Source organism: Brachyistius frenatus, unplaced genomic scaffold (assembly GCF_029030835.1).
Source record: "Brachyistius frenatus isolate BFR_SWC_R1_liver_20210118 unplaced genomic scaffold, ASM2903083v1 Contig_116, whole genome shotgun sequence".
Lineage (NCBI taxonomy): Eukaryota > Metazoa > Chordata > Actinopteri > Embiotocidae > Brachyistius > Brachyistius frenatus.
The window spans coordinates 167235-193064 of NW_027210715.1; the positions used below are offsets into that span (position 1 = coordinate 167235).

At 44.8% G+C, this 25830-nt stretch overlaps 2 protein-coding genes across 14 annotated transcripts in view; one reads left to right on the forward strand and one right to left on the reverse strand.

The window, feature by feature from the left end:
• The window catches only part of osbpl8 (oxysterol binding protein-like 8), a 101118-nt gene extending 84292 nt beyond the window's left edge, over positions 1–16826 (forward strand). For 2 of the 11 annotated variants that reach the window (XM_069713145.1, XM_069713149.1), the window contains 15 exons: positions 515–680; positions 794–1019; positions 2088–2272; positions 3455–3536; positions 3629–3727; positions 4074–4170; positions 4303–4401; positions 4769–4866; positions 6406–6495; positions 7038–7174; positions 7393–7578; positions 9380–9467; positions 11079–11181; positions 12908–13013; positions 13107–16235. In XM_069713145.1, coding sequence (XP_069569246.1) covers positions 515–680; positions 794–1019; positions 2088–2272; positions 3455–3536; positions 3629–3727; positions 4074–4170; positions 4303–4401; positions 4769–4866; positions 6406–6495; positions 7038–7174; positions 7393–7578; positions 9380–9467; positions 11079–11181; positions 12908–13013; positions 13107–13236 — 1892 coding nt within the window. In that variant the 3' untranslated portion in view covers positions 13237–16235. Of the gene's footprint in view, positions 1–514; positions 681–793; positions 1020–2087; positions 2273–3454; positions 3537–3628; positions 3728–4073; positions 4171–4302; positions 4402–4768; positions 4873–6405; positions 6496–7037; positions 7175–7392; positions 7579–9379; positions 9534–11078; positions 11182–12907; positions 13014–13106; positions 16264–16330; positions 16601–16635 lie in introns of those variants that run through there. The other 9 variants (XM_069713148.1, XM_069713147.1, XR_011311556.1 and 6 more) reach the window with 8 other exon arrangements.
• Positions 16827–20426: 3600 nt separating this feature from the next.
• LOC138629473 (E3 ubiquitin-protein ligase TRIM21-like) lies at positions 20427–24469 on the reverse strand. Of its 3 annotated transcripts, none has more exons than XM_069713200.1 (3): positions 24295–24469; positions 21223–22893; positions 20427–20974 (listed from the first exon to the last, which is right to left on the reverse strand). In XM_069713200.1, the coding sequence occupies exon 2, from the start codon at positions 22889–22891 to the stop codon at positions 21245–21247; it is 1647 nt and encodes a 548-aa protein (XP_069569301.1). In that variant the 5' UTR covers positions 22892–22893; positions 24295–24469; the 3' UTR covers positions 20427–20974; positions 21223–21244. The 3 variants fall into 3 exon arrangements, with proteins under 3 accessions (XP_069569301.1, XP_069569300.1, XP_069569299.1); XM_069713199.1 differs by having other exon boundaries at positions 20427–21119; XM_069713198.1 differs by having other exon boundaries at positions 20427–22893.
• Positions 24470–25830: the final 1361 nt, after the last annotated feature.

Here is a 25830-nt window from a genome sequence, read left to right on the forward strand (position 1 = left end):
TGCTTTTTGCCAGCAGACACATTTTCAAACCTTTTCATAGATTTCTATACATAGTTTTCATCTCCTTTGTGTCTCTGTCCGTGGTGCTGAAACGTCCAATCCCATCGCTCCCTCTTTCACTGAGTCTCTGTCCACGGTGCTGGAACAGTCAAGCCAAATCAAAACTGGCCTATATGGTTCCTTTTGTCCACCCATACGATAGTACAATTTTTACTTTCAACATTTTATTTTTGTGTCTAAACATGTGAAATATTTCTACGACATATTTCCTCAAACATTACACAGGAAATAACTTTCATCATGCACCGAACTATTGTAGTTCCATTGCAAATACAACACATCTCTGTTGTGATATTAACATCAAAATGAGATTTTGAAACTGTAACACCTCTCGAGTTAATTCTGGGGTAAAGTGATGGGTGATTGTGAGTCACGAAAGAACCAATATCGTTTCAAAAGAACTTCCAGATGGAGGTTTCTGCAGTTTGTTAATCAGTTGAAATCTGTTTCCCAGGCCGGTGCTGGATGGACGCCTTAGAGCTGGCCCTGAAGTGCTCCAGCCTGCTGAAGAGGACCATGATTCGCGAGGGGAAGGAGGACATGAGCACTGTAGCCACCGGTGGAGAACACTCAATTAATTTCTACAGCCTCCTCCGCGCCCACAACATGCACGGTTTCCAGTGAGTATTGAAGTCAAACCTGCTCCGGAACTAGATTATTCCCGCCATCCGACATGTTACATCATTTATTGTTGTACACATCTTACAATAAAGTTCGCCCCCTGCTCCTTCAGGTTCAACGACAGTGACCATTTGAAGGACCCGGACCTGTACTCAGACAAGTCAGACCGGGAGGGAGAGCAGGACCACGAGGAGTCCGACCCAGAAGGCCTGGAGAAGAGCGAGGAGAGTGACAGCGACACGTCAGAGCGCCAGGATGACTCGTACATCGACCTGGACCCCAACGAACATCTGCGGGAAACCCCGTACCTGGAACAGTCCCACGAGGAGCTGGGAGAGGTAAAGGAACAAGGGCTTATTGTATTCATTCCATTGACTGTATTTAAAAGTAGATGTAGCATCAGTGTCTGAAAAATGAGGCCGATGCGAAAGTGCCTTAAACTGCAATACCAGCGGGTGCCACTGAGTCCATAGACTCCCATTTAACCAGTCCCATAAAGTTCTAAATCAGTAAATTTATTAGTTATTTCAGTTGTGCTAACTACAGTCAGTCCTTCTTATTCATTTTTTGGTGGTAAATCTGAAAATAATCTGTCATTAATTATAAAATAAGCTTCAAAAACCCGTTTTTTGTTTTGTTTTTTTGTTTTGGGGGGGGGGTCTGTTTGATTGACAGGCCTGTGGTTCAGTCAGGTTACAGCTTTCTGTGGGCGGGACGTTGCATCATCAGGTGTCTAATCAGATCGAGTCAGATCCACCGCTCGCTCCCCCCATCTCGTTTAAATATAATCACTTCCTGCTCCAAACTAGCAAGATGGCGTCGACCAAAATCCGAACTCGAGGCTTCTTAATGGCCGTTCACAAACCAACGGGTGACGTCACCTGGGTAACCTTACCTACAAGAAAAAGCATTGTAGAATAGATGACATATAATTGCAGCATCTCATGGGGTTTCCAGCAACCATTTTCATCATAAACTCGATTTAAAACATCATCTGAAGGTTTTGATGTTTTTTTTATTCAACTTTCCTGGATAATGAGGAGAAATTAGCATGTTCCTCTGCTTAATGGCAGAACATGGACAGGCTTTGATCACAGTCTGTGTGGGTGGGTGTGCGTGGTTGTCTGCAAGGGAATAAGTGTGAAAGTGCTTACATACATTTCCATACTGATGAAATGTGAGTTTGACATCTCACTAATTAAACACCTACTGAAGCAGAGGCCAAATGTTTGCAGTGAGGATGGAATTAAAACGGCAGTTTGAGAACAGACCAACACATAAAACATTTGAATCCTGAATATGAACATATCTGAAATTCTGTGTTTTTCTGTCTGAGGCAAATGACTTTGTTCGTTTTATTATAACAGCAAAAATACTTCAGTCTGCTGTTTAATGTTTGTCTCCAGGCTGGTGAGGCTGCTCAGACAGAAACGGTGTCGGAGGAGAATAAATCTCTGATCTGGACGCTGCTGAAGCAGGTGCGACCTGGCATGGACCTGTCCAAGGTGGTCCTGCCCACCTTCATCCTGGAGCCAAGATCCTTTCTGGACAAACTCTCCGACTATTACTACCACGCAGACTTCCTTTCCGAGTAAGAGCTTTTTCACAGCGTTTTGTTTAAATTGTTCTGGGAGCGTATGTGTGTTCTTACCAGCAGTTCAATCAGAATTAGTCCTCATTGTGTCCCAGCCAGCAGGCCGAGTTTAGCCCGCACCGCTAGTCTGGATCTGTCTTGAGTTGAAAAATTCCCCTTCCAGCTTCTCTACATTTTCACATTAAAACACAAATAGAAAACTCGACATGGTTTAAGGGGACATTTATGTGCTGGATCTATTTCACGGAAGGATTCAGTTCCCTTTTCTGTTACAGGATTCCTTCAAATTTGAAAAAGAGTCTGCGAATATCAAATCAAAGGAAATATTATCTAAATTATCTGTGAGCGTTTTGTTTTTCATCAATATTGTGTGCAGGTCTTTGCCCGTGCGTCCTCAGTTATTTCCTCTGATCCTTTGGAGTTACATGTGCATTTTTAGCTGCAGTATAATGGTGCGTTCAGGCAGCTGGTAAGTGAGAGCGTTGACATGTCAATAACGAGGAGGCAACATGGCAGCCCCCAGGAAATCTGCTGTCTAAATACGGAAAAGTGACAAACAGCCTCGTCATCCCCCACGTAGAACATCACAGGGACGAAATGGAGTCATTATTATTTGAAAGCTACATTTTTACATGTCGTTTTTAGCAGATAACGATTAAAACAGCAAAGCAACGGCCGTGTCGGAGGGCTGTTATCACTTTTAGTTGTCTGTTAATGTACTCAGTATTAGTAATTAATATTGTTGAACAGCACAACATCCTGCTCGAACTAGTATGACCTAAATTAACCATGAAGTGACTTCTTTTTGCGCTGAGTAAGTATATATCTTCCTGTCATCACAAACGTTGTCATGTCGAGTGACGTCAGATCTGCTTCTCGGAGCCCGAAAAACCTTCCGACTGTCCGAGTAAGAAATTCCCAGTTCGTTCAAATGTTTTCTCCAAGTCGGAGGTCGGAATTTTCCCGGTTGCTTGTGAACGCACCGTCACTGATTTGCTGATAGAACGTGACATATTTGCTTCCTGTGTACAGTTTTCTGGAATCTTCACTCCCAAGTTAAAAACTACATAAAAGCAAAGGGAGATAATCGAGAGAATCCTGCAGCAGCAGACAGACCAGTGAGTTAACCAGCAGGTGGTTCAGAGGTGCATCAGTCAATGTCTGGATTTTATTCTGCAGAGCTGCAATTGAAGAGAATGCCTACAACCGGATGAAGAAGGTGGTGAAGTGGTACATCTCAGGATTTTACAAAAAGCCAAAGGTCAGTGAAGGCCGCTCCGTGTGGATGAGCTACATACGTGTTTTTCTACACGCAACAGGTCAGACTAACATCCTGTTTGGTGCTGGTTTCAGGGGTTGAAGAAGCCTTATAACCCCATTATAGGAGAGACGTACCGCTGCATGTGGCTCCATCAGAAGACCAACAGCAAAACCTTCTACATCGCAGAGCAGGTAACAACAGCACCACCGCTGAGAGCAACTCCACCCAACCCATCGGGTTATAGATAATAATAATAATAAACTTTATGTATAAAGCACCTTTCAAAACCAAGGTTACAAGGTGCTGTACAACAAGTTAAAAAACCAAAAATAACAGTAAAAAAAACAATATTAAACTCATATAAAAACCATAAATGAGTAACACACATAATCAATAAAACTACACAGCAGACAAGCATTCATTGGAGTGCAAAGAGCTCATGAAACAAGTGAGTTTTTAAAAGCTTCCTAAAACTATCTACCGAAGAAGATGCCAGCGGTTGTTGTTCTTGGCTTATTTCAATCTTTCTTTCTGTAGGTTTCCCATCATCCTCCAGTGTCAGCCTTCTACGTCAGCAACAGGAAGGACGGATTCTGCCTCAGTGGCAGCATCCTCGCCAAGTCCAAGTTCTATGGTACGAGCACACACACGACTACAAGGCTATAAAACTGCCAACAGACTCCTTAAACTCGAATAAAACATTTGTTAACGTTGCTTCAGCTGTTTTTCTAACTACCGATGACCACCCGCACTTTTAACATTTCAGGAAACTCCCTGTCGGCCATATTGGACGGAGAGGCTCGGCTCACGTTTCTGAACCGAGGGGAGGACTACGTGATGAACATGCCCTACGCTCACTGTAAAGGTCAGAGTTCATCCTGCTCTGCTTCACACTGTGGACCACACATCAGTCACTTCAAGTTTCATCCACAGTTTAAATGTCTGCAGGATTTAAAAACTCACAGAGAGCTTGTGGAAAACGATAGCTGGATGAAGAAGTCAAACAAAAGCAGTGTTTGCATTACAGTGACATTAACACATTTCTGTTGGACATCCCAGATAGATTTATCCAACAAAAATCTGTTGCTTTGCTCATTTTTAAAGGTGCATATCTACCCTGAACAAAACTTGAGAGCTGTCTGAGTCGCCTTTTTAAGCTCGTGGAAGTTTCCCAGTTATCTGCGCGGACTCAAACACCATATTGTGCTTTTTTTTTTCCTTCCATCTGCTAGGCATCCTGTACGGAACCATGACCCTGGAGCTGGGCGGTTCCATCACCATCGCCTGTGAGAAAACAGGCTACAGTTCTCAGCTGGACTTCAAACTGAAGGTAAGGGTGCGTTTAGTTCAGAACGACGGTGATTATTTAGAAGTTGTAGATAATGTCGGTCCTTTGTCGGTAGGATAAGACCTTTAGTCTAAATCTACAAAAAGTAGGGAACTTCTTAAACAGTTCAGACTTGTAATACTTGTAGTGTTTCTCACATGACTTTTCTGAATGTCTCACTCCCCTCCGCCATCAACATCTCCACCATCCGCCCCCTTTACCCTCCCGGAAAACATCCTACCCTCCAACCACCGTTCCTTTCATCATCATCTACGTTATCCAATCATAAACTAGCGACAGGTAAAAAAGAAAAAGAAAACCAGGCAATCCACACATTAAAATCAAAACATTAAAGTACCAATTAGCAATACAGTCCCTCCAGGATTTCACTGAGGATTTGGGTGATTGTTGTCATCAAAATGCTTCATTTCGTAATTACTTCTCTCCAAATTCAGGAGGGATATTCTGAGGGATTTTACGAGGTAATATTGCAGAAATTGGGAAAAAAAAAAATTGAAGGAGAAGAACTGTGATTCTTTTCTCTGAACTACTACTTAATAAAGAAAGATCATATGTAATAAATTCCTATTATAATAATGATACTGCACATCACATGGATACAGAATAGACTACATAAAAATCAATCCTTTAAAGGCTTTTTTTTTTTTTTTTTAGCCCAAAAGCAAAAAACAATATTAATCTGTATTATTAGACTGTGAAGATGAGGAACCTTAATCTCACGATAAAACCACATTTCCCTCAAACAACGACACTCCTGTTTTCTTCACTCAAGCGGCATGAGAACTTATTTAATAATGAGAGGAAGTTGTTTTGTTTGGAAAAGCTTATTTTGTGTTTTCATGCCTTCAGCAGAGCTTCTAACGAGTATCTGTGTTGCAGAGATATTACAGGAATTTCTTTTAAAAATTGCAAACGACTGAATATTTTCAGAGATTGGTAGAATTTGCATTGTATTTTTGCAAATGCAAGATTGTGATCTCCTGGAGGGACTGACTCCGAATATGTTTTGATCCTTGGTGAACAGAAATATGCAGTTGAAGCCTTTACTTCAGATCTCCTTTATTTCTTCTCCTTGAGATATCTGTTATTTTTATATCGTATTTTTTTTTACCATCATTAAAACAATTTGATATCAAGCCTCGAGAGCTGAAACAAAGCGACATATTATCTTTAAACGTACTGAAGACACAAAACTGGATTTTTGTTCCCCTTCCATAGTAACAGCAGCAAGTAAACTGAATGTGTGCATATATTTATCCTTCCCTTCCTCCCTTTAAATCCCCCCACTTGTCTTCCCCTACGCTTTCCTTTGTTTTGCTCTTGGTGGCCTGTCGCCCTCCTCCTTTTCCTCTCCTCTTCCTCACATCCTTTCTTTTCCATCCCTCCTCTTCCTCTCCTCTTCCTCTTCCTCTCCCTCTTCCTCTCCTCATCTTTACATCCTTTCTTTTCCATCCCTCCTCTTTCTCTCCTCACCCCTTCCTCCCTCTCTGCCTCCCCTCGTGTCTCCTCTCCTTCCTCCAGCCATTCCTGGGCAGCAGTGACAGCGTCAATCAGGTCTCTGGGAAGATCAAGCTGGGAAAGGAGGTGTTGGCTACGCTGGAAGGACACTGGGTAAGACACCTTTGTCGCACATTCTTCTGATTGCTACTTGTTGTATAATAATATACATATACAACACACAGGGTTCAGTTTTTACTGATGTGTTAAATGTCAGCTCCTTTTGTATTCTGCAACCTTTCTTAAAACCAAAATTGGCTTAATTGTTGCTCACAGAAGTTTTGCTTGTGGCAATTACTCCAGACTAAATTAGTAATTTCTTTTAAATGTAAGATATTCTGTCGAAAATGTTTAATATACCGTGTTTTTTTTACACAAAGTTATATTTGTTTCATGTAGTGTAAATGTATTAGTTGTCCATTTGTGACATTAATAGTGTTTTGCTGCTTTTTCCAACTAAACCATAACACGGCAGACAAAAAAAGACAAAATGATGGAGACGTGTCTCGCGGTTCTGTTTAAGAGAAGTTGGGAAATTAAACCGAACAAGTCTGAGCCTCAAAAACAACTTACTGAAGACAGCAGCTTCACTGTTACCGTTGTCTGTCTCTGGCACTAGTTGTTGTAAAAAGAGATTTTTGTCTTTCCCCTCACAGGACAGCGAGATCTTCATCAACGACAAGAAGACGGGGACAGTGGACACGTTCTGGAACCCGACGCAGGACCTGAGGCAGAGCCGGCTGACGCGCTGCACCGTCCCACCAGAGGAGCAGGGGGAGTACGAGTCCGAAAGGTGACCCCACACTTCACTATCATTAGACCATCAGCTGATCCTGAAACAGTCTGAAAAAGCAGTCAATGATCTGAAAATGTTCACATGCCACATGTAGAGACTCGTTCATGGAAACACATTTTAATTTCTCTTCTGTCTCGTGTTCTCTGTTAAAAGCTGCATGTGCAGTTGTGATTCCTCTTTCAGCGTCTTCTCTTTGTTCCATCTTAATCCACCAGACTGTGGCAGCACGTGACCCGGGCCATCAACAACAAGGACCAGACCGAGGCCACTAACGAGAAGTTCCTCCTGGAGGAAGCTCAGAGGAAGTCGGCGCGCGAGCGGAAAGCCAAATGCGAGGAGTGGAACCCCGCCCTGTTTGAGCAGGACCCCGTCACTGGAGAGTGGCATTACAGATATGCCGAGTGAGTGACTCCTCCGCCAAGCAAACCTACTGGTAGCAGGCGAGAGTGGTTCAGCAGTAGTTCTGAACCTGTCAGCTGAGTGTCAATGCAAATATATGGCAGTGGAAAATAAATTCATGCCTTTTTACTGCAGAGACGTAGGCCTGAAACACACTGCTGCTGCAGGTACCAGCTGAAGCAATGAGTTTCTCTTTGATAACGGCCATCAGTATTGAATTTTAAAGTCCGGTCACCAAAAAGTATGCACGTGGTTTTTGTTCACCCTCGTTTATAGTGAGAGCACACACACGCACACACGCACACACACACACACACACACACACACACACACACACACACACACACACACACACACACACACACACACACACACACACACACACACACACACAGGCACTCACACCAAGACAGAGGAGCGACACAGAGAGCAGTGAAGAGGACCTCGTCCTGTAGCTGGTGAAGTATCATCATGATAGAATTAGAGCCTGCACTGTGTTAAAGTGATTATAGTGTACACGTGATCACAGATCGTTTGCTGAGAGCGGCTCGTGTGAAAAATTAGACATCGGTTCTATTTTATAAATAGACGACATCTCAGCGGGCCGTGTGGCTGCTCAGATCTGTTAGTGTGGACGTCAACATGAAATGACATCGCACAGCAACAGGTAACGCAGGATGTGTGTTCCAGGCCTGACACACGCAGTTGGAGGAGATTTATTTTGGAGAGTCGGACTGATACTGGAATTATGAAGCATATAGAAATCAGTCAGCTATATGTCGGCCTATAGATTTTTTGTTGATTTATAAATATAAATGTATTTGCTTAAAAGATGTAGATGAGTTATTTTAAAACTTTACTGTGAAGTGACTCTGAGTCACGGAGACCGTGTTTGAGCACAAACATCACGACCAGCCTCGCTTCACATGCCGATGCTCCTTTTCTCCGACTACCCGAGACGTGAACTCCACCGGACCTCTGAAGGTGCTCTGTGGTCTCTGGCACAAGTCCTGTAAGGTGGGACTTGGAGCTCCTCGCTGCTCCGTCAGGAGGTGGATGGTCACCACCGCTGACTGGGAGCAGCACACCACCATGTTAGAGATGCACTGACCCTGACCAATTTCATGTTGACATACGTCTGTCTTCTTATTGGTCGGGGTCCACCTGTTAGTAGGAAGCAAATAAACATTTAATGAAAACTACAACAAAAACTGTTAATTAATGGATATTTAAATGTCTCTGTTTTTTTATATTATACAGTAATGAAAAAATAGAAACAGCTCAGTAAACATCAACTGACTTTTAGACCTTGATGAATGTTGATGCGGAGCTTTTTTTGTCAAACATAAGACAAAACATTGCTTTTTTGGAGGACAAAATTTGAATGTTGAACTTTGTGGTTTTTGGCTGCAGTTGCCTTCATTTGAAGTTTTATTGGCCTTCGAAGTGACTGCAGGAAACTCCCTCATTAGATTGTCCAGTGTTGCAGGGTGCCATCTACTGGCGACTTCTTACAACTGCAGAGATGATATCCAGGTGTTTTTGTATGTTAGATAAGACATGAATTCAGTAATGTGTTGCCTTTTGTTTTCACTGGTAGAAGATTGCAGTTTTGTGCATTCATGTCAGATGAAATGATTTAGTCTACATCTTACTTCCACTTCATTTTCTGCATCTACTCTACTTCCTGTGTTTGTTTGTTTTTTACCCTTTATTAATGTATCTCTTATCATTTGAACTCTTTTCCCAAACCTACCCTAATTTCTGCTCATCTCTCCCCCTATGTCTCCCCTCCCTCCCCAGCACGAGGCCATGGGATCCGCTCAACGACCTGATCCAGTTTGAGAAAGACGGCTGTATCCAGACCAAGGTCCGACACCGCACCCCTATGGTACGTTCTGGCAGTCTTATTAGTCTGAGTAACCAGGGGCCGCGGAGGGACAATTGCAAGTGCCAGGTAGGTCGTCCCGACTCGGAAACCGCAACTACAAATAAAAATTTAAAAAAGCATCTCGCCGCCTCCGCCATCTTCCACGCAGCACCCGGTGCACTGTCCTCTGTCGCTTCTTCTCTTTGTGTCGTCATCGCTGTGCTGCCACCGCCGTCATCGCCTCCACTCCTTTTGTGTCTTTGGATTTATTTTTTTTTGGTCTCTTTTTTTTTTTTAACCCCTCCACCTCTATTTTTTTTTACGTCTCTTGCTCTGGCACTGGCTGTTCCTTCTGTATGGGAGGGAAGGTCGTGTCAAACTGCATGCTGTAGTAAGTGGATAACAAGGTGTTCTTCCTTTTCTTTGCTCTGTGGAGAGGAAAATGATGAGGCAGCATGAGGGAGCACACGTGCAACATCAGCAGTATTTGGAAACAGTGCAGGCTCCAGACTTTTTCTCAGATTGTGAAATATTCTAAAGTCGAATAATGAAAACAAATCCGTCTGTAGAGTGCAAAGAGTATCCAAACCTTTCCACAAGAACCTCATCATCACTAGTGGATTTTTTTTTTTTTTTTTTTTTTTTTTACCAATAAGGTCAATTAAAGTTAAATCTTTTGCCACAAATGAGTCTAAAATTGATGTTAGTTAGTGTTACGTTGAGAGGTGAAAGGCTGCTGTTCGGCGGTCGGTGTAATGTTTGCCCTCTTCTCGTGTGTACCGTTAAAGTAACCACCTGCCAAAACCAGTGAAGTTTGTCGATGGTGGATAGATCAGGCATTATCAGTACTTTGAGGATTTGGTTTAGCTTTAAGTGCTGCGCCCCACTTAAAGCTTTTAGTCAGTCAGATCAGAGGCTCCTGATTGACTGCTCTTCACACTGCACTAGTTTCTCTGATGAAACAAAATACACCTTTGTCTCTTTGTAAAGTCGTAATCATACCTAAAATCTATTCACAAACGTGTTAAATAGGGGGAAAAACAAGTTTCTTTACAGGACTTTTTTTTTGTATTTTTTTAAAAACAATCACAAAGAATCTTTAACATTTTAACCTTGAGATTTTTGTCAGGCAAACTCTGAAAATCTTTTTTTGCCACCATCCCAAAAATCAACCTTAAAACCTGTTTTACCCATCAAGACTCCTGCCACGCCACATTAAATAAAGAGTTAAAAAAAAAACGAGATGTAATCCAGTCTGAGTTTAATCCCTTTGAACTGAATCATTTTAATGGCAGGTTTGGTTCATTTTGGATGTTGGTTGTGTGTTAATGTTGAGTGTTTTAAATAGATGTGACTTAACTGATGTACCAGCATGCCTGTGTGTGTGGGAGTGGGGAGGGGGTGGGGGGGCTTGTTGTTGCTTGATGTTTGTTCTAATTTGTGTTTTCCGTCTTGGATGTCAATATGTCTTTTTATACATTTTAAATTTGGTTGCAGCTGGTGTGTGTGGCCCATTTGCTTGACCGGTCCATCTGTGTGTGTGTGTGTGTGTGTGTGTGTGTGTGTGTGTGTGTGTGTGTGTGTGTGTGTGTGTGTGTGTGTGTGTGTGTGTGTTGGTGCGTGTGTGAACAGGTGACAGTGCCAAAGAGGAAACACAAGAGCGACAAGCCCAAGAGCCCAGAGAGCGGCTGCTCTTCACCTGAACCCGACCGCCAAGACTCGTCTGGCAGTGAACGTAAGCCATGCACACACGCACACACACACACACACACACACACACACACAAATGCACAAAACACACACAGAGATTAACATGAGTAGGCGTGGCCACTACTTAACTGGTAAAAGATAACATTTGGTTGGCAGCATAGTCTAAATATCTCAAACACTGTAACAAACACACAGCAGCAGGTTGAAACACTGGATTCTAATGTTTTCATAGATGTAGAATAGATGTAGAAGTGTTTCTTTGAAAGAACATCTTTCTGTAGATGTTATTGTGAAGCAGATCTTAACTACATGTTGGAATATCGTCAACAAATGTAAAACGTTGGCTTCTTTTCTTTGACTTTTTAAAACAAAATGTCAGAATTGATGTCTGAATTTAAAGAGAAGCTGTGCACAGCAGAGGTGACTTCATAAATTATTTCAATCTTCTGATATGTCATTATGACTCTACGTAGCCTCATCAACCTGAACGCTTTCCTGCGCAGCAATCAGTTGAGCTCAGAGCCGTCGTCACGTCTTTATTTTCAGCGAATATAATTTCCTGTGGAGAATGACAGAGTTTCTATTTTGCTGCTCAGATGCAGTAATATCTGCAGTCTTTTCATCCTGCAGGTGTTTATCTAATCACTTCAGGAAATAGGAAATGAGGCAACAGATACTCAGCCTGACAATGAAAACAAAGTTCATTATACTCTGCCTATAAGCTACTCTTGATACTTCAGTTGGTTCAGTGCAAAATATATGTCTGTTTTCATGTACGGCAGGAAGTCAAGAGGGTTTCCTCAAACATAGGTCAAATAATAATAATAATAATAATAATAATAATAGCAGAGAATGAAACTGGTATCTGCCTGTTTAGATAGTTTAGTTTCATTTGAGATATCTGACTCCGAAATGCCCAAAATACCATGAAAGTGGACGGAATTTAGTTTGTGGTGCAATGTCAAAAACAAACATTGAGAAAATTCACCTGCAGCACTGGTTTCCAGAAGCAAGAACCGTTTCTCTCCAAAGAACACGATATGTTCAGTTTCCACTGGAACTACTTTCTACTGATGAAATAGTTCCCGTCTGAGAGAAAGTAGGACTGACACGTGTAGTTTTAATGTGCTGTGAAAAGGTCCCAAGCAGTAGGATTTGAACACACGGCTTCATCGCCGGGTCGCAGGTGCATTTAAATCTAGTCCCTCCAGGAAATCACCATCTTCCCATTGCAAACATTAAAGCAAATTCAAGCGATCTTCCCGCAAAATCCTCTGGATTTTTCCTCAAAACATCCTCAACAGAAGCTCTGCTGAAAGCAGTACCGAATAAAATAGTCTTTTCAGATGAACCTCACTTTATTCACAAAAATAACTTCTCATTTAGGAGCAGCAGAGTCGCCCGGATGTGACGGGATTCAATAAATAAATAAGAAAAAGATTAGAACGGAGAAAAAAAATTCTGTGATGTGCAGCATGATAATTATCAAAAGAAGTCTTTACGTATTTCTCCTCATCAGGTCGTGCTTCGACTGGACTTGTAACTTTTTTCAACTTCTGTCAATTTTCCTGCAAAAAACTGACTTAAAACTACAAACGACATCACGATTTTTACAAAAATCTGCAGCAAAATCAAACATTGTTGATCGCAAAGAACAAAACGTCACGTAATCCTGCAGGGAATGTTTATGTTGAAGGAACGATGAAGAAAACCCTTGTTTGTTTGTTTGTTTGTTTGTTTGTTTGTTTCAGGACACAAAAGCAAGCATAACAGCCGGCTGAGGAAAAAAGGAGCCGACCTCAGTGAACTTCAAAGTGCCATTGAATCTATAAAGAAGACGCAGGAGGACATTAACAGGTGAGGAGAGCGTTGATGATGTCACGCCGTGTGAGTGTGAGGGAGATGATGTCACACCTTTTCAGGACTCACACTTGTCGTGTTTGTTCGTAGGAGCATCACCGTGCTGCGGAGTCGCACCGCCGGCCGGGTGGAGGGCGGCTCCTTCCTCCAGCAGCGGGACTACGTCATCATCGTTTTCCTCATCCTCCTTCAGGTCCTGATCAACTACGTCTTCAAGTAGCAGCCATAACTTCCCCCCGGAGAGAGTGATGCCCTTCACACGCTCACAAACACACTCCCAGAACAGTAGGCATCACGATGGGGGGGGGGGGCTTCGACCTCGCCCCGATACGTGACTCCAACAGTCTCCTCCAACTTTCTTCTTCTCTGTCGTATTTCAACCTAGTTACACGTGTCCAGAGAGGAAAAGACACTTTTAGAAGAACTCGTATTTATTTTGAACCGGTTCATTCCAAATCTCTGGAGAGATTCACAGATTTCAAGGTGAAGAGAAGCGGCGGTGAGGAGGTGAGGTTCTGGTGCAACCAAGTCTCGACTGCCACTCTGGAGCTTATTGATTTGCCTTGATGTCAGAGGCAAAGACAGCAGCCATTTCCTTTTCTTTTTTTAGCTGATTGTTTTCTGATGGAGTGAAGCTTCTCTGTTGATTCACATTTCACCTCAAAACAACAGGGAACCTTTTAACACAGAAACAAGGAACGCAACTCTGATTGTAACACAGATAAGAGATATACCTGTAATTTTAGTTCCTTTTTTTTTTTTTTTTTTTTTTTTTTTTAGCCTTATGTTTCTTTGCTTGGCGTGTCCTGCGTGAATAGAGGTCTGCTTGGAACAAGAAAAAACCATAAGGGAGAGAAACACAAAGTGGTCCAATATATATGACTTTTATTTTTTTATAATCAGATATCGGCCGGCGATTCCACACGTGGAAACGGACGAAGAAGACAAACAGGAAGGAAAGAAGCTATAATTTCTGTTGTGTAATAAAACTCCACCTTTTGCATACAAAGTCAGTGTTTAAGAAAAAAATAGAAGTTTGACACGTTGTCATTGTATTCTGTAGGTAGCATGTACAGACAGGAGCGTGGTTCAGACATTAGCTCGATGTACAGTATTTTCTTTCAAGGCACAAATGCACTGGAAATGTCGGATGTTTGTGCTGTTTGGACAGTCGTCATCTTTATCAGGGGAACTTGAACTCAAGTCGACGCTCTCGTCAACAGAGGACCCAAACAAACAAAAAAAAAGATTATTTATGTTCCATTTTTCATGAACTTCAGTGACCACTGCCCGAAGTTTCAGGTGAAGAGCTGATGTGTTTTTAATAAGAAGTTGGCTTTAATCGGAGGTTAATGGAGGAGTGCAGCTTTCTTGCCCAAAACCTGATGAGAAGATCAGCCAGCAGTTGTCAGACTTTTTCCTTCACTGTGATTGGACGGCTGGTGACGGTGACGAGCCAAACTCTCGCCGACTCGCTGCCGCCGTTCATTAAAAAACAACTTTAAAAATACGCTGCGCTCAGGAAAACACGCCTCAGTGGACGCGGGTCGTGGGTCGTGTCCGCCATAGCAGAGCGTCGGCCGGCATCGGCGCGAGCTGATTGGTTGAAATTCACCCGAGGTCTGCGGCCAGTAGGACGTCGATAAACGATTCTCTTATTCAGTGAAATTGGGTCGGTTGGCTTCAGGCTATCAGACTGTAACCAGAGGAACAAAAAAAAAACGAGCCTGGCTCTGTTTAAATGAAACAAAATCCACTGACCTGCACCACTAAACCTCACTTATTAACACCTTTTAACTTTACACATTTTAAGTAACAAGATTTTAACTGTTTAAAAGTGTAAAAACAACATTTTGGTTTGATGTTCCCAGCTGTTGATCGTCGTCACTGTGAGGTCGCTGCATGTGGCTCCCAATGATTCCCGAATACACCAATCACATGGTGTCATTTTGACACTTTTGAGTTTTTGTTTTGATGAAACAAACCAGATCCAACATGTTAATCGTTGAGCTGCGGAGGCCGCTGGTTGTTGGACTTTACCTCAGCGGGCTGTTTATACTAAGTGAGCCTGATCAACTCTGGCTTCATATACGGAGGAGTATTAATCTTCTTACCGAATTTGGGGCAAGAAAGCGAGAAAGCATGTTTTCCAAAATATACTTGAACTGTTCCTTCAAATCTAGTGATGAGTGCAGACATGTAGAGGATATGTAATTGTTTTATAGACTTGCCGGTCTAAAGAACGGTGTACAGACATGAGAGCGGACCACTTCGCTGACCGCAGCGCCATCTCGACAAATCAAATCCCGAGCATCAGTCATCTCTTCCAGTGCTTTTGAGCCTCCGATATTAACCAGGAAAAAAACCTAGAATAGACACTTTAGTGAGCTACTTGTACGAGGAAGACGTAGACTCCTTGACTTTTTCTATCTATCGACATAGTGAACCATTCCAGACGTACACGAGTACCAGCCGAGCTCAGCGTGTAGAGTAGGAGTCGGTCCCGTTCACCGTGTAAATATTAAATATCCAGTGGGGCAACATTTCCTGCTCGTGGCGTTCGAACACATCGAGGTTCGCCAGGCAGACGCGCTCTGTGCACACAAAAAAACAAAACACAAAAAAAACACTCTTTTTCAACCTTGTGTGTCTTTCTGTCCGCTGCTCTGTAGATACACATGGACATGGGCAACAGCAGAAATATTCTTAGCGGGGTACATATTTAGATTCCCGTCAGACATGTACCCAAATGGCCTCAGGATGTCGCTGTTACGCAGAAGTAGAGAAGTTTCCGGAGGTTTTCTTAGCATACGTTGTTGTTCCAATCTGTTGCCTTCGTCATTTCTAAGTCTCAGAATTAGTTTGTGAAATAACACAACTGAAAAGGCTGAAAAGTTACAGGCTTAAATTCTGTCTCTGTTTTTTTGGGGAAAAATGATGCTTCTCCAAATCATTAATGTTCTTCTCCAAAGATGAAATGGAAGAAAAACGCCACAAAAAAAACAAGCACCTGCGAGACGACGACACGCGTCCGACTTTAGAAACAAAACAACCTCAATCGCAAGTGAATGGCCGACATGATACATTAAACCTGTGGGGACAGGGGGACTGTGGGACAGTGGGGACAGTGGTGACTGTGGGGACAGTGGTGACTGTAGGGACAGTGGTGACTGTGGGGACACTGGGGACAGTGGTGACTGGGGACAGTGGTGACTGTAGGGACTGTGGGGACAGTGGTGACTGTGGGACTGTGGGGACAGTGGTGACTGTAGGGACAGTGGGACAGTGGTGACTGGGGATTGTGGTGACTGTAGGGACAGTGGTGACTGTGGGGACAGTGGTGACTGTAGGGACAGTGGTGACTGTGGGGACACTGGGGACAGTGGTGACTGTAGGGACTGTGGGGACAGTGGTGACTGTGGGACTGTGGGGACAGTGGTGACTGTAGGGACAGTGGGACAGTGGTGACTGGGGATTGTGGTGACTGTAGGGACAGTGGTGACTGTGGGGACAGTGGTGACTGTGGGGACAGGGGGGACAGTGGTGACTGTGGGGACTGTGAGACTGTAGGGACAGTGGTGACTGTGGGGACACTGGGGACAGTGGTGACTGGGGACAGTGGTGACTGTAGGGACTGTGGTGACAGTGGGGACAGTGGTGACTGTGGGGACAGTGGTGACTGTAGGGACTGTGGTGACAGTGGGGACAGTGGTGACTGTAGGGACAGTGGGGACAGGGGGGACTGTGGTGACAGTGGGGACAGTGGTGACTGTGGGGACTGTGGGGACAGTGGGGACAGTGGGACAGCGGTTGTGGACTTTGTAGCGTTGCTGCACATAAAACCCAAACTCCTTCCAGTAATCCAGTTAGTTCACTGCATCGTTAGCTTGGAAACCACATTTGCTTTCCCACCGAGGATGAAGGCAGCACATTAGAACCCATTTTGACAAACAGGATTTAATCCCGAGGTGCGAGTCGATAACAACAACCATGAATAATCGAATTTCGGCCGTTCAAAAACGATCCGCGTCTGAGCATTGATTTTGTGTTTGTCTTCGCCTGTCATGATGTTAGCCTTGTCGACGTTTACATATCCGATTGCCTCCGCCGTCAGCTGACTGTTACGCGATGAAAACTTCCTAACGCCAACAACAGGTATGAAGACAGAGACCGGTAGCGTTGGCGGGAGCCCCCCGTCCCCCGTCCCGCCCCGCCCCGCCCCGCCCCGTCACCAGGCCGGCCCCGTGTGCATCTCTAATCTCTACATGTGTTATTTTGTGCATCCTCATTGCCTCAATCGTTAAAAGAGAGAATCCAGATGTTCGAATGTGGAGAAATATAAATCAGTGCCTTCTAGAGTCGGGTGGGACGGGTGAGATGGGGTGGAGGGGGGTCAGCGGTGTGGGGGGGGGGGTCAGCGGTGATGGGGTGGAGGGGGGTCAGCGGTGTGGGGGGAGGGGGTCAGCAGTGATGGGGTGGTGGGGGGTCAGCGGTGATGGGGTGGAGGGGGGTCAGCGGTGATGGGGTGGAGGGGGGTCAGCAGTGATGGGGGGGAGGGGGGTCAGCGGTGATGGGGTGGAGGGGGTCAGCGGTGTGTGTGGGGGGGGGGGCTTGGACCTGCAGCTGTAGTCAGCGTAGTGTTTTTGGAGTGGACGTGCCATACGAAGCCTTAGAGGGGAAAACGAAGGAGAAGAGTCCGGCTCCGCGAGCCGCCCCCCCCCCTCCTGCCCCCCCCCTCCTCCTCCTCCTCCTGAAGCGTCGCCATGGTAACGCACCCGTAGGTTGTTTTTTTTTTTTTCTTTTCCGGATGCTGATTCCTGCCACAGAAGAGAGGGAGGGAGAGACCGTGTCCTCTCCGCCGTCGTCCTCGTCTCTCTGTCTCTCTCTGGCTGTCTCCCACACCAACATTCAGAGGGAAACAAACGTCTCTGCCGTCTGCTGTTGTTGCCGTGTCTGTAAAAAATAATACATTTTATTTATTCCTCTTTTCTATGTGGCGTTTATTTTGAATGTGTTTTCTTTCGCGCTCGTAGCTTCAGATCACTTGTTCTCTTTTCTTCTTCCATGTTTTTTCAAAAATGATTTTAACACGGTTGGTTTTATTCCACTCGTCTTCACTCACAAGTGATTGTCCTCAACTTGTGTTCACTGTCGATGTTAACCCCCCCCCCCCTCACACACACACACACACACAAACCCTTTTTCATGTCCGAGTACCTGAATATTACTGTATCTCCATGGCAACTATAGCTTCCTGGAAGTTTATGGACACATGTAACATAACACAATAAAAACAAATGACACGCACGTCTTCTGTCTGTTCACTGATGTCACACGAAGGACGTTCGCTGTCATCACTGTTAAGATCACGTCTTCGTACCAGCGTCTGTTCCAGGTTCAATGTTTCAGCGTCATGCAGAGGAATTAAAGGTGTGGGTGGTTAAAGGAAGAGCGCATCAACAAACCGAAGTCCTAACGCAGGCCTCGACTCCGGGTTGCTAATCTAAATAACATCCGAAAAGTAAATAGTGAAATATAAATGAAGGGAAGACTGTGCAGAAGATAAAGGATTGAAACGGCCCTGAAAACATGGAGGGAAATCACTGAATGAAGGACGGATGGAAATGGCTCAGATTGAAATCAGATTTAGTTTTAGGGTTTTTTTGTATTGTTTTCTCGGTCATGACAAACCATATTTCACTCCTCTGTGATGAGCTCATGCTCAAGCTGAGCAACGGGAAAACAAAGCCGTCCATTTCAAGTGAGAAAAGCCTTAAAGAGTCACTTCAGGATTCAATGTTTTTATTATTGGTCTTTGTATTTTTACATGTTGGCTCCAGGACACGCAAGCTGTGGAGGTTGGTGATTCTAAACTGTGAATGGTCTTCTGTCTGTCTGTCTGTCTGTCTGTCTGTCTGTTTGTCTGCCTGTCTGTCTGCCTATCTGCCTGTCTGTCTGTCTGCCTGTCTGTCTGTCTGTCTGTGCCTGCCTGTCTGTTTGTCTGCCTGTCTACCTGCCTGTCTGTCTGTCTGTCTGTCTGTCTGTGCCTGCCTGTCTGTTTGTCTGCCTGTCTACCTGCCTATCTGCCTGTCTGTCTGTCTGCCTGTCTGTCTGTCTGTCTGTGCCTGCCTGTCTGTTTGTCTGCCTGTCTACCTGCCTGTCTGTCTGTCTGCCTGTCTGTCTGTCTGTCTGTCTGCCTGCCTGTTTGTCTGTCTGTGCCTGCCTGTCTGTTTGTCTACCTGCCTGCCTGTCTGTCTGTCTGTCTGTCTGTGCCTGCCTGTCTGTCTGTTTGCCTGCCTGCCTGTCTGCCTGCCTGCCTATCTGCCTGTCTGTCTGTGCCTGCCTGTCTGCCTGCCTGCCTGCCTATCTGTCTGTCTGTCTGCCTGCCTACCTGTCTGTCTGTGCCTGTCTGTGTCTGTCTGTCTGTCTGCCTGCCTGCCTGTCTGTCTGCCTGCCTGCCTGTCTGTCTGCCTGCCTGTCTGTCTGTGTCTGTCTGTCTGTCTGTCTGCCTGCCTGCCTGCCTGCCTGTCTGTCTGCCTGCCATATAGATGGACATTCATACCGGTGTGTGGAGCTGCAGTCAGTCGTGGTGAACAGGTCATAGACGTGTAGTGAATAATAATTAGATTAAAGGTCAAATGAACAGGTCCAGATTGTTGTGTAAAGTACCAGAAGGTGTTTCTGTGGAGCTCATTAGTCCCATGTCTTCTAACATATTTCAATCAGCTGATATCAACATGATGATGTCGGCATATGGAGTGATAAAACGGATCCTTTGCGGTTTGAAACGTGTTGAAACGAGTCGAGCACCACCAGAGGGGGCAGCAGAGCCTCCATCCAGCTCCAAACCAGTCTGTTTTAACTGATTGGCCTCTCGGTGTTATTTCCCGAGCCGCACGCATTCCCATCCAGCTGTGACCCCTCACATCTGGGTCACTACTTTCTCCACTAATCTGGCGGGTTGTCGGGAGGTTGAGGAGGATCGAGGCTGCGCCGCTGCTGCTGCCGCTTCACCTCCGGCGATCGTCTCATCGGCGGCCATTTCAGTTGCCCTTGAGCAACACACATAATCCCCGGCTCTCCCAGCATCCAGAGGTTAACAGCTGTGACTGTGTTGCAGCAACATCAAGGGATCAAACTGTCACAGGGATTTATCAGGAAATGTTTAGTTTGACGTCCTCTGAATAATTTCCCAACCTTTTATTTTGGAATCAGGTTTTGTTTTTTTGTTTTTTGGTCACGTTTTGGCACAAAGAACATAAAACATGGTTAAAATGAAAGAAGAGGAAAAACATAACGGACAAATCGGTTGCTTCCACGCTGGTTTTTGTTGTTCTTGTCCCTGTTGATTAATTTGATGGTTTGAGTGGAGATGTAAACAGGAAATAAGAAGAGACGGCAACATAACATTATCATTTTAATAAAACCTTTATACTTGTGTTTTAGGTTGTAAACTATTATTAGTTTATTATAAGGATACAATGTCCATCACAAGTGCACAGACACATCTTTAAAAAGGGATTAAAGAGGATTAAATCTAGAGAAAATCACATCATAATCGGTTTACATTATATTTACCTAAGATACTTTACGATTTCTGGAAAGCAGTGATGATAATTGACCAGTGTCTTTGGATTTGATTAAAACGTCCTCCTCAGAAGTCTTTAAGAGACGTCCAGCTCGTCCTTCCCTGGTTTATCTGTACAGTTGTTCGATGTCCCGGCTGTCGTTCCCTCGTCAAGGACGTGGACGAGGGTTGAGAGAGCAGAACAGTCCTTCCTGTCCCTCTCAGATAACAACAAAACATCTGATATCAACCCTCCCTGCACCTTTCTTACTCCGCTCGGGTGCTCGGCAACGACACGCTGGCAGTTCGTCCATGAGAGGAGGAGGAGGAGGAGGACAGAGACAGAGAGGACAGGACAGAGAGGAGGAGGACAGGACAGAGAGGAGGAGGGCTGGAATAACGAAGGAAGGAAAGAAGTCGGTAGGATGAGGGAGGGAAAGAAAGGAGGACAAGATGAAATCGAAAGAAAGTCCAAGTTGTTGAAATAAGGGAGGAAGGACATCAGGAAAAACAAGTTGTTGATAAGTTCAGTGGAACTGGAAGGAGAAAAGGAAATATGCAAATGAAGGAATAAAGGTATCCAAAGAACAAGCGTTCTTGAAGCATTGAAATTGAACTCTTTAGACTTTAAACACGTACCCTGAAAAACGTGCCGATCGGTCTACGGGTCGTGACGAACAGGACAGATGATCATAGGAGCAGAGTTTCCGCCTCCGTCTTCGTGACAGGGACTGAAGAAGGGGAGGAGCTTCTCAGTGAAGTTACAGCCGGTGAAAGAGTAGATGAGACTCGCGCCGTCCGCGTCGTAGAACGAGACCACGCCCTCGTCGTAGTCCACGAACACCCCGATCTTCTGAGGCTTGGACATCAGAGAGAGACGGACCGGCGGGCTGGTGTTGGCGTCGTAGTCCTTTCCGTTTCTCAGCCACACCGTCCAGTAGCCGTTCCGGGGACACAGCGGGTTCTTTCCCTTCCTCTTCACCGACTCTCTGGCCACTCCTAAATCCCACGCAGTTTTCCCGTGAACACTAACCGCAAAGTAAGATTTCCCTGAGGAGAAGCTCTGCTTCCCCAACACGTTTGGATAGTAAGTATACCTCTCGGGGTTCTCTGACAGATTCTGTCCCTTCTTACAAAAAGACACCTGCTTCCCGTCGTCGGACAGGACGAGTTTAGGATGCGCCGTTTCCGGATGGAGAGTCACTTCCACCGCGTACCGCTGGGCTCTCTTCAGATCCACGTCAGCGCACAGTTTCTTCACGTCTTCGGTGAGCGCCTCCTGCAGCCGAGTCATCGTTCTCCTCACGGTCTCCTCGTACGACGCCGGGACTCGGACCTGCGTCCAGTCTTTGGCGGGTGGAGCCGGAGTCCGAGACGGGGACCTCTGGAGGAGGTCCAGGTGGTCTTCGGTGCGCAAGAGCTGCTCCAGCTCCGACCTCGTCTTCAGCAGCGCAGAGATTTCCTCCTCCAGCTCCTCGATGAAGGCCTCCGCCTGCTTCTTCGTCGCTCTCTGCTTCTCTTCGACGGCGAGCAGGAGCTGAACCAGACTTCTCTCCGCCGACCGGACCAGAGCCGTGAAGACCTCGACGCCGGCCGCCGTCTCTCTGTCGGCGTCGTCTTTGCTGCGCTTCACCGAGAGTTTGAGCTCCTCCGTCTTCGCTCGTCTCGCCGCGATCATCCGCCGGACTCGACCTTCCTCCGTCCCCAGCTCGGCCTTCCTCCCGTCGTACTCTTCCCTCAGCGGGACGACCCGATGCTCCTTGTGATCCGTCTCCGTGCAGAACTGACACACGTACGCCCGGTCGGTCCTGCAGAAGTGCTCCAGCGGCCGGTCGTGCTTCGCGCACACCCTGACCTCCAGGTTGGCGGCGGGCTCGATCAGCTTGTGCCTCTTCAGGCCGGCGAGCCTGCGGTGAGGCTCCAGGTGAGCCTCGCAGTAGGAGGTCAGACACACCAGGCAGGACTTGGCGGCTTCGGCTTTGTTCTCGGTGCAGACGTCGCACGAGACCACTCGGGCTCCGCCGCGCGGTCGCTCCGGTCTGACCTCCTCTTTCACGCTTCCTTCGCTCATTTCTTTGAACTTCGCCGCCATCTCCGAGATGAAGGTGTTGACGTGCAGCTGCGGTCGCGTGTAAAACTCTCCCTTACACAACGGGCAGCGGCGCGGCACGTCGACGTTCCAGGCGTCGGTGATGCACGTCTTGCAGAAGTTGTGTCCGCACGGTATGGTGACCGGGTCGGTGAACACCTCCAGGCAGATGGAGCACAGGAACTGATCTTCACAGAGGAGGCTGCCGGCGGTCGCCATGTCTGGAACCGAACGGAGAGCAAGAGGGGAAGTGGGAGAAAACAACGCTTGAATAAAGCAAACGATCAACCTTTCGATGAAATATATCGACACTGAAATCGGTGAATAAAAGGAAACGTCGTTTCGTTTAATTCCTTCGAAACCTTTGAAATCAGTAACGAAGAGCAAAAATGTTAAAAGGGGAATTTCCCATCTGGAGAGAGTTTAATATGTTCACGTTGGTTGTTTAAACGCTTCATCTTGAGTTATCTTTACTTGTCAAAGATTTTATCGCGTAGTCGAGGTCTTTGTTGAACCAGGATTATTTCGTTGGAGACTAAATAACCTCCTCAGCTGCCGTTCTGCTGACTGAGTTACTTTCTGTTTCCCCGTCAGTCACGCGATGTTGAAACACTCTTACTCTGAACTTTGCCTCTTATTGCAGGTAAACTGTTCATATTTGACTTCCACCTCCTGATGTGCACATGATTATTACGGCAGGACAGCGGGACGGTATGACTTTATCTTTATGTAACTTCCATTCTAACTCTGGACATTGATCTCTGCTCAGATTGTTGTGGGAATAAAATAATCAAATAAAAAAGATAAAGAGGGCTTTTATAAACAGACACACAGGAATGCTATCTGCACCAGGAAGTAGTCAGTTCCTCGCTTATAAAATGATTTTATTGTAAAGCACAATGTACGTTTTTATCTAACATCTAATACACAGCTTCCCAAACAATAATCCTCATTCACCAACTGTTCTTAAGAAGACATTTCTTTATAAAATCCTCTGATGTAGTTTTTCCTAAACTTTAAACTTGTATAACATTATAGCATTTAATCTGCAAAGATATTTTTAGGATTCCTAATTGGAATAATTATTTCCATTGCTTTACAAAGCATCACGGTTTTGAATAATCACTACTACCGGACAACAGCTTTGATGTCCAGGTTTGACAGCAGTGAATTGCTTGTTAGTAAATTACAATTAATTTGACTTTTACAGCGATTCTTGAAATATTACAATTCACATCAAGAAGGAAACACATCACTAAATCAAAACAAACAAAGAGGTTTCGGTGTATTTGAACTTTTTAAATTGTGGGGTTGGAACCGGCGTCGAGTCCGTCTGTCGGTGTTTGGGTGTCCAGCACCGTCTGAGATCAAAACCCTTTCAGCACAACTGGCACGATTTCAACTTGCGACGTTCATAAATACAGAAACACGCACGGGTGCGAACAAATCCGGAGTCTAACAACACGTCGTGAATCTTTTCAGAACAAATTCAAGAAAAATGGCAAAGAAAATATTGGTGAACGTGGCCCAAAGTTTCCATCCAGTACTTCTATTTACAGACAGTATCGACACACAGAGGCTGCTTTAAACGGTTTATTCCATTTTGAATTATCTTCACTTACCCGTGCCCGTCACAGATTTCCTTGTGGAGTCGAGTTTATTGTTCGAGCAAGTTTAATATTTTAGTAAGAGAGTAAATATCTGCCTCCGCTGTGGAGGTCGACTGACTCTCCGAGTTACTTTCGCTTTCTGTTTTAGTCATATGACGTTGAACCATAAAAATAAACACAAAGCAACGATCTCAACCTGGAAGTAATCACTTCCTCCCTCATTGCTGTAGTTTCAGAGGATAACGTTCAAAGTTGCACTTCATGTTTGTTTAATGGAAAATTCTTTAAATGTAAAACACGATGCACATTTTTGTTTCTATGCAGTACTTATATTCACGTGCAGTATATTGTATATGAGTACATATTGTACATACAGGCTGTAATAACGGAACCTTTTCACTTGGTAACAGTAACTGTTGTAACTAAAGTTCTTTTCATTCTTGATCGCATCTTTTTCGGTAATAAATGTGTCAGTTATTAGAGCAGATCACGTTTGACTGGATTTGAATTAATTATTTAATTAACTCAATACAAGCACAATGTTTTATATGTTACTGCACTGATGGTCAGAAAAGTCATTTTTAACTGAAAAGTCACTGAAAGATCAAACAATAATAATAATAATAATATAAAAAATATATATATTTTTGTGACTAATTCACACATATTTTTTAACTGTCATTTTTGTCACGAGTACTTTTGAACAGAACGTGAATCTGTTGCAACGTGAGTAAGGCTGTACCACAGTTGTACAGCATCATTAGACGTTTACCCACATCCACCACGACCTCCTGCTGCTTTCAGGGTGAGGAAGACACTGCGCAGGCACCACAGCTTCCTTCATCTTCATCTGTTTTGTAAATTTAGAGCTTTGACATTTCAGTAAGCCTCAGCGGTGCCCGGCGAAGCCTCCTCCTCCTCCTGGTTCCTGTCTCCGGAGACCTGCAGCCACACCGCGGCGCTCGGCTGTCCAGCCACCTTCTCATCCTTAATTCATACAAAACACACCGAGGCTTCTCTGTTATGTTGGCTTCCATCAAAGTAATGCCAACATTAATACCAAGTGCCCGTGTCATGCCGACTTCTTCGTGCAAACGAGGCAAGAAATCCGGGAGATATTCGGGCTAATGCTGACAAAAACATCTTCTTCTTTTTTTCCCAATTATATTTAAACTTGGACTATTTTACTTTTCTGTTATGAAGCTGCCGTACACTATGAAGGTTCCCATCCTCAGCCTTTTGTGAAGGAGTCATTCCAATGTTCACAGGGTGCCTTTGTTTTTTCATTTATTTATGAATTTCCATGACATAAGATCTCTTTTTAAAAGGCGAGAGAAATCATAAAACCAAGAATGGCACAAACGTACACGGGACAACAGATGCACAAGTCCAAACTGCTGTCGTGTTTTGAGGGGTTTTCCATGACATAACATAACACACACAGGAGCAAAAGTAAGAAGAGCTGTTGGTAGGTGATAGAAAATGATAGATAAGAAGTGAGTTTACACCAAACACACCGATGCAGCTTTAATACCGGCCAGGTCATAA